Raw genomic sequence first — 12,257 nt, forward strand, 5'->3', positions numbered from 1 at the left:
TCAGAGCCGCCTCAAGCCTGTAATAAACAGCGCTGAAAATCATCGGCGGGCTCTGCAGTAATACCATATTTCACACACATCAATCATCATAAAAACAGACATACACAGCCTCTGACAAGTGTTCTTTTTATTTAGGACATTTGTAAGACGATAGATTTGAAGCAGTGCAGCCTGTAGATGACATTCCCTCTGATCTCAGGCCGATCTGACTCTTCCCATGCATGAGGAACTTCCACAAAGACATGTGCTGTGTTTCAAAACTCAGAATCTAATGAGCTGCCCACCGATACAGTTCCAAAGTTCGATTGAATTTTGCTAGTGATTCACAAGAATTTTATACAAGATTCGAACGTGCATGATGCCCAAAAATGTCTGATTCAAAATGTGTTTCATTCAAACATTCAGACGTGCCTATGAGACCCAAAGAATATTGATTCAAACAATCAGTTTCAAAGCATTGAATCTGAACGATCAAACATAGATGTTAGATTCCGATTTTCAAATCGAGTATGTTTAAAATGTTCAGTAACACTTTCCAAAGAGGTATCATTAGTTACCATCAACTAAAACATTTATTCACCTCTATTAATTTCAAAATGGACTAATACATTATTAAAATCAAAAGTTGTATTTGATAATATTATTAATAATCATAGACCTGAGCCAATATGATCTAACAATAAACAGGTGTATTTGTATTAACTAATGTTAACAAAGATTAATAAACACTGTTAGGTAATATTAATACATTAATTAACATTAACTAATGGGACTTATTTAAAAGTATTATATAAAATGTATGATATTGTATGATATACATAAAAAGTCAATTCAAGAATTTAATTTGAACATTCAAACTGGTTACACTTTACTTTGATAGTCCACTTTAAACATTCTTCTAACTACAAGTACTGTAACTTTGCAACTACATGTCAACTAATTCTCATTAATTTGCAACTACATGTCTACTAACTCTCAGTAGGGTAGGTTTAGGGTTAGTAGAATAAGTTGACATATACTTGCAAAGTTTCTCATAGTCAGTATGTTGTATGTTGTGGACCCATCAAAATAAAGTGTTAGAAGATATTAACACACACTGCAAGTTGACGTAGTTGCAAAGTTACTTAATGTTAGTAGAATGTCTAAAGTGGACTTTAAAAACAGAAACACACAATGATGCCCAAATGGTTTTGGTTCAGATGTGCCTGCAATGATCAAAAAAGTTCAATTGAGAAAAAAAAAATGCCTATGATGAATGTGTTCAATTTGAAAATTAAAATACAGCTAAAAATTGCCTCGAAATGTTTTATTTGAACATGCAAACGCACCTATGTTTCCTAAAACATACTGTCTAGGTACGAAGCTCCCTGGATTTTGAAACACGGCCACATTCTAACTACTGTACTTCAGCTCTAACATGCGTTTCTCTGTCGAGAAGGACTGACCTCATTCAAACTTCATGACAAGCACCTTTAGATATTAACTCACACACACAGACATGTGTAACCCTCAGAATCCCACACACTCGCACACAACAACAACCTTGCCCTAATCGACCACACTAAACCCCTCAGGCATACAGTGTCCTGGTGAGGGGTGTGAAAAAGTGATATATTGGCTCTATACCTCTCCTGAGCATCCTCTCGGCTGCCTCCTTGGACACCAACTATACTTTGGTAACCCTGGCAACTGCCATCATGGAGAGATAAATTGAAAGCAACTGTCTTGATTCGCCGGGTGTTCGTGTCAACAGTGAATCAGAGGCTTCTTTTCTGCCGTCTTTCACGATTCTTGCTCTCTCTTTAGGTAACAGCAGCTTGATCCAAAGTCAAAGACTAAGTCTCCACGCTGTCATCATGCTGTGAATAACTCCACAAACTTACTTGTCATGTGTGTGTTATCTGGGGCCACAGACACAAGCATCTCAACTTTCTACAACATGATTGTTAGCTAAAAGTAAAACTATTAAAAATTAAAAAGGTTTTTGTTGTTTGAAATAAAGCTGAATTCAAATATAAATATTATATGAAAAAATGTAAACTTAACCTACAGAAATATAAATATTAAAAAACTATAATTGAAAAGATGTATCTATCTATAAATATATAAAATTACTGCTGTTAACTAAAACTATAAAAACTGAATATTAGATGAAAAATGTAAATTTAAAAACTGCAGAAAAATAAATATCTGTAACTAAAAACTTGCACAACTGCACATTAAATTTCTAAAAATAACTAAAATGACAAAACTTAATATATAAGATAATTCATATATATATATATATATATATATATATATATATATATATATATATACACACATACAGTACACATACACACACACACACACAAATATGTATATTTGAATTTTTAAGCTACAGAAACTACTTTAAAAAACAATCCAGGTGAAATATATTGCAGTACTTGAGGGAAACATATTTGTGTGACAGGTTATTTAGCATATATTACAACTAAGGTCACAAAGAAAAATTGATGTCATTGCCATCACAAAAATAGATTCAATGTGACTTGCTTTTTTAGCACAGCTTTGTCATCGGCTGTATCGTGCTGCTATCAAAAAGCGTGCTGCGCTGTTCTTTAAAAATCTCAGCTAAAGAAAGCTTCCATCTTTGCCTGACAATAGGAATAAAACTAAAAGACTTTATCTGGAAGAAATGACCCTTTGAGCTCTGAAAAAAATGATGTTGAGACCAACCAGTCCAGCCACAATGGAGAGAGACTCATATGCTTTGTAATAACAGAATAAGGCATCAGAATCAGTCATTACCTTGCAAACCGTTATTTGCATAAGTGCACAATCGCAAAATGGTCTCTGTGGATGGACTAAGATGAAAGAATGAAATGAGTTACGTCTCGTTCTCTCTCATCATCTCTTCCGTTCTTCTGTCAGAATCTCTCTCAGTGTAATGGTAGGGGTTAATTGAGTGTAATGAAGTCGGTGTGAAGCCCTTCCTCCGACAGATGTGTGTGTGTATGCGTGAATGTTTGTGTTTACTGGGTCATTCCAACCTCCCAGCAATTTTGGAAACACTGCTATCAACAAAAAATTACCTTTTTCTCCTCTCTCCTTCAATTCCTTTTCTTCAGTTTTTTCTTTTTAATACTTCTGAATATTTTGCAAAGAGAAAGACAATGGTTCTATCACAAGAGGACCTGGGTGAATCACATGAAACCTGTCAAGAAATGACATATTTCTCCCAAAAACAAACAAACAAAAAAACTTTTTGTACATATAGAATACATAAATAATCAGAAATTACATTTTATAGTATTACAGTAGCTTTTACAGTAATAGTTTACTCGGTTAAAAGTCTAATTAATTTAAGAATCACCACTGAGAAGTAAAATCTTGATATATGAATAATAAATACATTTATTTAAATTATATTTCATACACTGCATTTCTTATTTAAAAATCAAATATATGAATATTTATAATTTATAAACTATAGTTAATAAATATTCTTTTTCTGTTGATCCTGGGGTGAAATGTCACCTGGGAATGTTTTTGTGAGATTCACCCATAAGGAAATTCTTTGATGCTTTGGTTTTAAACCCAAATGACTATGAGTGTGGATAAGGAATAAGCCAGAGGTAAAGAACAAGCCAATAGGAACGCAGAAGATGATTTTGACCTCACCGCCACCCCTTAAATCTCTCATCGTCCAATAGGAAATCAGTTTACGGGTGAGCGTCGAGGGAGTGGCAGGTCTGGATGTCCTGAGGGTGGAATCCATCATGGAAAGCTCCAGACTGAGAGAGTGCTCTTTCAGAGTGACACCTCATTTACCTGCCTTGCACAAACAAAATGGATTCCTTTTTGCCTTCAATAAATCACTCAATTCTCCTTCCCTCTCTCTTTTTCCTCTCTAAACGGAGCTCATAAATCGGCAAAGTAATGAAACAGCAGAAGTGAGGTAAGGTCTAAATTTTAGCCTCTTAACTGGTGGTAAAAGAGACATGTTAATGATGAGTGATGAGCTTTTACCTTTCATTCACACCGGCCCATCAGAATACTTTTATCATCATGTTTTCACAGGAAAGAAAACTTCCACTTCGTTTTCACTGTGCATTATTCATTAGGAACACTGCAACAGATATTCAGAGCTTTAATGAGATGTTTTTTTTCACTCACACGGTTGTTGTCTGGTCTCAATATCACTATAGCCAATTTAAACAGCTACTACTGAGCGGAGCAAAAATCTGTAATGTGCATGTCACCTTTACTTATACAATGACATTCAAAAGAACAATCTCCCAGGCTGTTCATTATTTCTGAACACACTGTCTATGACAGACTTTATCAAGATGATGTCTCATATATTATATTATGTAACTGCTTAAATGCCAACGTTTTGGAATTGACAATGGCATTTAAATATTGCAATGAATCCCATAAATTAGCATTCTGTTTGTATGAACACAGGAGTCACCCCTGAAATTGTTTCGACATATTGATGTAAAAAGGAAACATACATTTGGTGATATTTTTGACTACAATAATTAATATTGGTGACTGGAGACTTATTAATAGGTGATTAATTTAAAAACTACCAGTTACAAAGGTGGACTGTTTGGTTTTAGCTTGCTGGACTGCAAAGTTGCATGCACCAATAAATAAATAAATAAAATAAAACTCATATATTTTTATATTTTTACTGGAAAACAAAAAAATACTATTAAAATTATTATTAAGATATTATATTATTTTTTTTTTTGAGTTTATAAAATATCTGCCAATAGGGTAAAGAATAAAATCTGAATTCAAAGGGAAACGTTTATTTTACTTACCCCTTTATCATTTTTAAAATATAATTTACATGATATTTGACTTCAGTTTTTGTCATTTTGCTTCTCAAGTAAATGTATCTTGATATAAGAGTGACAAATCTTTACATATTTGTAATGGAAAACAAGATAAAAAATATTAATCGCAGTGTTATTTAAAGTGGCTGAGCTACTGTCACACTAAATTCCTTGTCATTTTTTTTTGTAAATATTATATAATATAAATATTACCAATTTTTATTGTTATTTAATCTCTCTAAACATGAACAACTTTGATGGTTTAAATATTTGTTAAGCACTTTGAAGTGACAACACATATTCAGTGACACAACATCACCTCGATCTAAACCTCATTTTTTCTTTTTATAACTTAAGGATTCATATCATAGCAAGGGCCAAATTTAACTCGATATCATACACCGTCAACCAATAACACTCGCGCTTGACCTCTGACCTTTGATTCCTCTGTGTTGTTGGTGCTCGTGCACCCAGCGACCTGTGATCTCTAAATCCACTTTGACAATGTTTAGAACATCGTGTCATGGCCTCGAATCTGACCCTGAACAGGAAGTGGGCGGCCAGCGCTGACCGCACCGCTACAGTACTAATTACACACTCTCCTGGTCACCACGCTCACCTCAGGGAGTGACAGGTGGACACAGCCAGACAAAGGGCAATGACCAGAGAGAAAGAGAGGGGACTTTTATAGAACGCCGGACACCAAGGACAGGCGCTTTGGCTTAATTCCTGTTGGTATCATCACATTCGGTGTATTAAACACAGACACACTGCAAACACACGTTATTATTATTAGCGGGCCAGGATGTCAGGAAATACTGACAGATGGACAACTAGGACAGAACACAGCAAACGCCCCTCAGGACCACACAAAAAAAGAGAGTGAGCCCTAAAGTGTTGTTCTGTGGCAGAAGTACACTACACCTGCTGGTAAAATTAGAGTCCCGAGGTCCAAATTAGCACACAAAGCCACTCGTTTTGCTGAAGGGAAGTTAAACAGCACAAAAGAACTGCTTCAGAAAGTAGTCATCACTTTTCTAACCTACAAAACAGCATTATCTACCCTACCCTGTAATATCTAGCCATTTTGAAATATGCTTGTAGTAAACAATTCTGTATAGATCATCTGTAGTAAGATCCCCATCTAGGAACAGACATACAGACATGCTCTCAACACACACACACACACGTTTGTTTTTGTGAAAAGTGGGGACATCCAATAGGCGTAATGGTTTTTATACTGTACAAACTGTATGTGCTTTTGCCCTACACCAACCCTACACCTAAACCTACCCCTTACAGGAAACTGTCTGGTATTTCAGATTTTCAATACACTCCATTCTGTGTGATTTATAAGCGTTTTGAAAAGTGGGGACATGGGGTAATGTCCTGAAAAGTCACCTTTTCCTTGTAATACCGTTGTCATACCCTTTTCATTATACAAATTTATGTCCTCATTTGTCACAAAAACGCACACACACACACACACACACACACACAATGCCAAAATGTGAAGTGAAAGGGCATATGTGCTTTGTGAATAGGTATATCCAAAAATGCACTGAGATTTATAATTCGTTCAAGAATTATAAACTTATAAACTATGAATATACACTACTGTTCAAAAGTTTGGGATCAGAATCAATTTTTTTTTTTCACAAAGAAATATTCCGCAAAGACACATTAAATGGATCAAAACTGACAGTAAAGACATCTATAATGTTACAAAAGATATTTATTTCAAATGAATGATGTACTTTTGAACTTTTTATTCTTCACAGATCTAGAGGGGGAAAAAACTGTTTCCACAAAAATATTAAGCAGCAACAACTGTTTTCAACATTGATAAATGTTTCTTGAGTAGCAAATCAGCATATTAGAATGATTTCTGAAGGATCATCATAGGAATAAATTACATTATAAAATACACATTTTAAATTGTAATAATATTTTTTTGGCAAATAAATGCAGCCTTGGTGAGTTTAAGAAACTTTCAAAAAAATAAAAAATCTTACTGATCCCAAATTTTTGAACAGTATTTCATTCAATACTAACACATATTGATAAAAAAGTTCTAATTGAAATTATTACATGATATGGTGATTCATTTAATGCATTAATCCCACTGAATTAATCTTACTATTTCCTGAGAAATTTCTCCAGATAAAGATAACTCAAAAACATCTGATTGTTTTTGCAGGTGAAAGCTTTGAATAGACAACAGTGGTTTTAGAAGTCAATATACGGTTTGTTTTGTTCCCATATAAAAGTATCATGTTGTTAGCTTAGCAAAATGCTAATGTCAAACTCAATCGGAATCAACTGTGATCGGGTCTCTCACTGTTTTGTGCGGCACATAATGGTGTGATTTAGTACATTTCAGATGAGTGTTTCAGACAGTAGAAAAATTACACCTGCTATAAAAGGCAGTGTGGTGATAAACAACCTCTGCTGCGTCTCCAGTGTCAGATTTGTGCTGATTAGCACTGCAAAACACCCACTACCCACCAACCCTTGCTATAATTCAAAGTATTTCTTATTTACATCGGACACAACACTAAGAGTTTGAATTTCAAATTAATCCATGTAAGTTTAACATTCTAGTCCATTTAGAAACAACACAATTATAAAGTGCAACGTCTCACGATCACTAAAAACCTGTCAATCATCTCCCTGCAATAAATACACAATATGAGATTCAGAGCAATATTGCTGGGAAATTCAATAAGGCCTGTTGGAGTCCCAAAACACAGACTATTCCAGCAATGTCCTGCAGCTCTGCATGAGAGGAAAGTCTAATCTGAATATATATTAAACATTTGAATAGCACGATTTAAAAGCAGCAAATGTCGATCAAATGCTGCTTTGTGAGGATGTGATAGATTACAACAGTATGAGTATTTTAGATGGAGGAGAACGAACAGAGAAACCCGAGTGATTTCATTCAATATAGGTCTCAGTGGCCATAAATAAAAAAGGGCTTGTGATAACTCATAAAACACACTCACAAAACTACGCACATTGCTGCCTTTGAAAAACACTACAGCATTACCATAAAAACATATACATGGGAAATCAATTTAATCATAAAACCATGGTACTTTGTGAGGTATCTTACAGTATCATTTATGCACCATGCATGGGAATATGATTAACTGGCATTATTCTTAGAGTAACTGTGACCGTTTTGTGCTACAGTGATGGAATCAGATGGGAATATCAATGGTACTTTGTAACAGGGTACATGTAACAGGGTAGTAGCATCCTGTTCTTGGAAGTATTATGGTTTATATCAAAGTACCATGACACCATGCTACTACTATGTAAATTTCATCATTGATGAAAAAGTGATTTCATTAAATTGTATAAATAGTTGATTTGACAGTCTTTTCTGCACCCTTTCTCATTCACATACATTTATTTTTTTGGTAACTTTATTTTAAGGTCCAATTCTCGCTAATAACGAACCATTAACTATGACTTTTGCCTCAATAAACTCTCAATGCTTGCTGCTTATTAATAGTTAGTAAAGGGTCATATATGTGCTTTATAAGTACTAATAAACAGCCAATGTGTCAATAATAGGCACGCTAATAAGCAACTAGTTAATAGTGAGAATTGGTCCCTATACTAAAGTGTTACCAATTTTTAGGTGTCGTTTCTTATAAATATATTTTATCTTTTGCTTATTACTGTTGTCTGTGTTGTTACTGTAGTCATTCTGCATGTGTTAGTGATTTTAAACCTATAAAGCCCACTTTATCACATCAAGCACACATGCAAACTTTTTAAGATTTTTTGTTAGTTTGAAATGTTTTTTTTTCTTTTTCTGACTATTCTATGGGGTTCATTTGCAAGCCATTTTGGGTTAATTGCTTTTTAATCCACCAGTACTTTACAGTAATTTTTAAATAATAGCTGTGGGGTTGTCAAAACGACCCAAATTGGGGTTGAACATCAGGGGTTCAACCGTAATTTTACAAAGCTACGAGATCACAACGCATGCGCTCTCTCCATAATGGTGGCACACCGCTGCAGACGGGATGAGGAGGAGAACAATTGTTGAATAAAGTCGTTATTTTTGTTTTCTTAGTGCACAAAAAGTATGTCACATGGACTATTTTACCAGTGTCCTTGCTATGTTTCTGGAACTTGATCATGGTAGGACCCTTGCTGTCTATGGGAGGGTCTGAGAGCTCTCGGATTTCATCAAAAATATCTTAATTTGTGTTCCGAAGATGAACAAAGGTCTTACGAGTTTGGAACGACATGAAGGTGAGTAATTAATGACAGAATTTTCATTTTTGGGTGAACTAACCCTTTAAGGATACCAGTTTGTAATCAAATTAGCAAAAATATTTTATACTCAAACACCCAATTAACAGGTAATTTTTACAAACGACAGGTGGAAATCTGTAAAACTTTCGTCAGAGTTCCGCAAGTGCAAACCAGGACTGTGGATGCGCAATGCTCACCTGAGGCGTCCGCGGCTGTGGGAGTGCGTGAGGGGCGCGTGTCGGCGTACTGCATGCGTGCCGGGCTCCTCGCTGACGCGCTGGAGGGAGGGCGAGCGGGAGTGCGAGGAGAGCGAGCTGCCCGTGCTCTGCAGGCTGCCGTCGGCCGCCGCATCGATCCCAGTGTGCGCCAGAGGGGGCAGGCTCCTCAGAGACGGCACGGGTGAGTGGGCGGGGCCTATGTCAGCCACGTTGTTCAGATTGTTGTCGGAGGCGGAGCGAGGCAGCGAGCGTGATGATGTCAGCGTGTCGCCTCCGGTCACGCGCCGGCGATTTGCGTAGGAAGGCGTTTCCCTGAAAGGCACTGGAAACAGGAAGAGCAGGTGTCAACAAAAGGTCACATCGAATGAGGGGCGGCCGTACGTGACAAACTGTCAGGTACAATTAGCATAATTTGTAAATGAAGGGTACAGAAACCTCATCAGGCATTCAAAGAGGTAAACAAAAGACGTACTCGAATTACAAAGCACCTCATCTATAATTCATTAGCAAAACACACTTCCTCCTGTCCTGACCGCTAGCACAGCGGTCGTTTGCTTGGGACGTTTTTGGGGTAAAAAACTGAACATTACACAACAAACTCTCTTGTTTACCAATAACTGAGAAATGAGGCTGTTTTTTCTTCTCACTGAGGAAAGCAATTAGTACAGACCATCAACACTAGATGGCAATATCTCACCTCTCCTAGATGCAGGTAAAACTCTGTACTGATGCTGTTTTAAAGCTAATGTGTGGTTAAAAATGCACGGCGTTGTGTATACCAGGGTCAGAAGAGTTCAAATGGCTCAATGACAGCCTTATTTAATGATACAACGAGAGCGAGAGACACAGAGACAAGCAGGATAAAAGAGTGCACTGCACTGTCATCCTGACATATGGTTTGCTGTCAGTCTCATAGCTGATTCTCTCTAATCTCTAATGTAAATTAAGTATTGATCAAACCGCTGTACTGAACATCCACCTGTCACCTGATCAGATATGAACAGCTCTCTGCCAATCAGAGCAGGATGTGAGAACAAGAACAAGCCACTCAATACATCCTAGGACTGTAGTTCTCAATTGGTTTTGCCTCAATGTAACTGAAGTTACATTGAACATTAAGTGACAATGTATGTAATATTTCAAGACTGTATTTTATATCATTTATACTAGGCTTATGCATTTTGCCTACATAATAACTATTTACAATTATTTGGTTAGTTGTGTGTGTGCATTTGAATATTATATTTGTGTGTGTATATAAATATCACGATTAATCACACCCAAAAAAATGTTTGTGTTAACATAACGTGTGTGTGTGTGTGTGTATGTATATAGTTTATGATTTATATTATACATAAATATATATCATATATATTTCTTAAATATATACATGTTTGTGTGTGTATTTTTCTATTCATAAATATACACACTACACACATGTATTATGTAAACACCAACTTTTATTTTGGAGGCGATTAATTGATTTGACAGCAGGTGCTGCTTGAAAGTTTGTGAACCCTTTAGCATTTTCTATATTTGTGCATAAATATGACCCAAAACATCATCAGATTTTCATATAAGTCCTGAAAGTAGACAAAGAGAACCCAATCAAACAAGTGAGAGAAAAATATTTTCTTTGTCATTTATTTATTAAGAAAAATGATCCAGTGTTGCATATCTGTGCGTTGCAAAAGTATGTGAATCTCTTGGATTAGCAGTTAATTTAAAGGTGAAATTAGACTCAGGTGTTTTCAGTCAGTGCAATGACTATCAAATGTCAGTACGTGACCTGTTTTATTCAAAGAACAGGGATCTATCAAAGTCTGATCATGTTTGTGGAAGTGAATCATGTCACGAACAAAGGAGATTACTGAGGACCTCAGAAAAAGAGTTGATGTTGCTCATCAGGCTAGAAAAGGTTACAAAACCATCTCTAAAGAGTTTGGACTCCACAAATCCACAGTCAGACAGATTGTGTACAAATGGAGGAAATTCAAGACCACTGTTACCTTCCTGAGAAGTGGTCGACCAACAAAGATCACTCCAAAGCAGAACGCGTAATAGTCTGCGAAGTTGCAAAAGTTCCCAGGGTAACTTCAAAGCAACTAAAGGCCTTTCTCACATTGGCTAATGTTAATGTTCATGAGCCCACCGTCAGGAGAACACTGAGCAACCATGGTGTGCATGGCAGAGTTGCAAGAAGAAAGCCACTGTTCTCCAAAAAGAAAATTGCTTGCTAAAGATCATGTGGACAAGCCAGAAGACTATTGGAGAAAGGTTTAATGGATGAATGAAACCAAAATAGAACTTATTGGTTTAAATGAGAAGCTAGTATGTTCAGAGAAAAGAACACTGCGTTCCAGCTTAAGAATCTTATCCATCTGTGAAACATGGTGGTGGTAGTATCATGGCTTGGGCCTGTTTTGCTGCATCTTGGCCAGGACAGCCTGCCATCATTGATGAAACAATGAGTTCTGAATTATACCAGCAAATTCTAAAGGAAAACGTCAGGATATTTGTTTAAGAACAGAGTCTCAAGAGAATGTGGGTCGTGCAGCAAGACAACAACCCCAAGCACACAAGTCATTTCTACCACAGAATGGTTAAAGAAGAACAAAGTTAATGTTTTGTAAAGGCAAAGTCCAGACTTTAATCCAATTAAAATGTTGTGGAAGGACCTAAGCAAGCAGTTCATAGGAGGAAACCCACCAACATCACAGAGTTTAAGTGGTTCTGCACTAAGGAATGGGCTAAAACTCCCACATGTTATTGTGCAGGACTGATCAGCATTTACAGGAAACTTTACCTTCAGTTACTGCAGCAAAAGGGGGTCACACCAGATACTGAAAGCAAAGATTCACATACTTTTGCAACGCACAGATATGTAAAACTGGCTCATTTTTGTCAATAAATAAATGGCAAAGAAAATATT

The 12,257-nt window shown here is 36.2% G+C and overlaps 1 protein-coding gene across 25 annotated transcripts in view; it reads right to left on the reverse strand.

Moving 5' to 3' along the window:
• Positions 1 to 12,257, reverse strand: part of shank3a (SH3 and multiple ankyrin repeat domains 3a) — a 323,493-nt gene that overhangs the window by 103,886 nt on the left and 207,350 nt on the right. For all 25 annotated transcript variants that reach the window (XR_009267007.1, XR_009267008.1, XR_009267006.1 and 22 more), the window contains one exon: positions 9,305 to 9,647. Coding sequence is in view for 22 of the 25 variants with exons in the window: in XM_058751761.1 (XP_058607744.1) it covers positions 9,305 to 9,647 (343 nt within the window). In the remaining 3 variants the exon portion in view is untranslated. The remainder of the gene's footprint in view (positions 1 to 9,304; positions 9,648 to 12,257) is intronic.

This window comes from Onychostoma macrolepis, chromosome 18 (genome assembly GCF_012432095.1).
Source record: "Onychostoma macrolepis isolate SWU-2019 chromosome 18, ASM1243209v1, whole genome shotgun sequence".
Taxonomy (NCBI): Eukaryota; Metazoa; Chordata; class Actinopteri; order Cypriniformes; family Cyprinidae; genus Onychostoma; species Onychostoma macrolepis.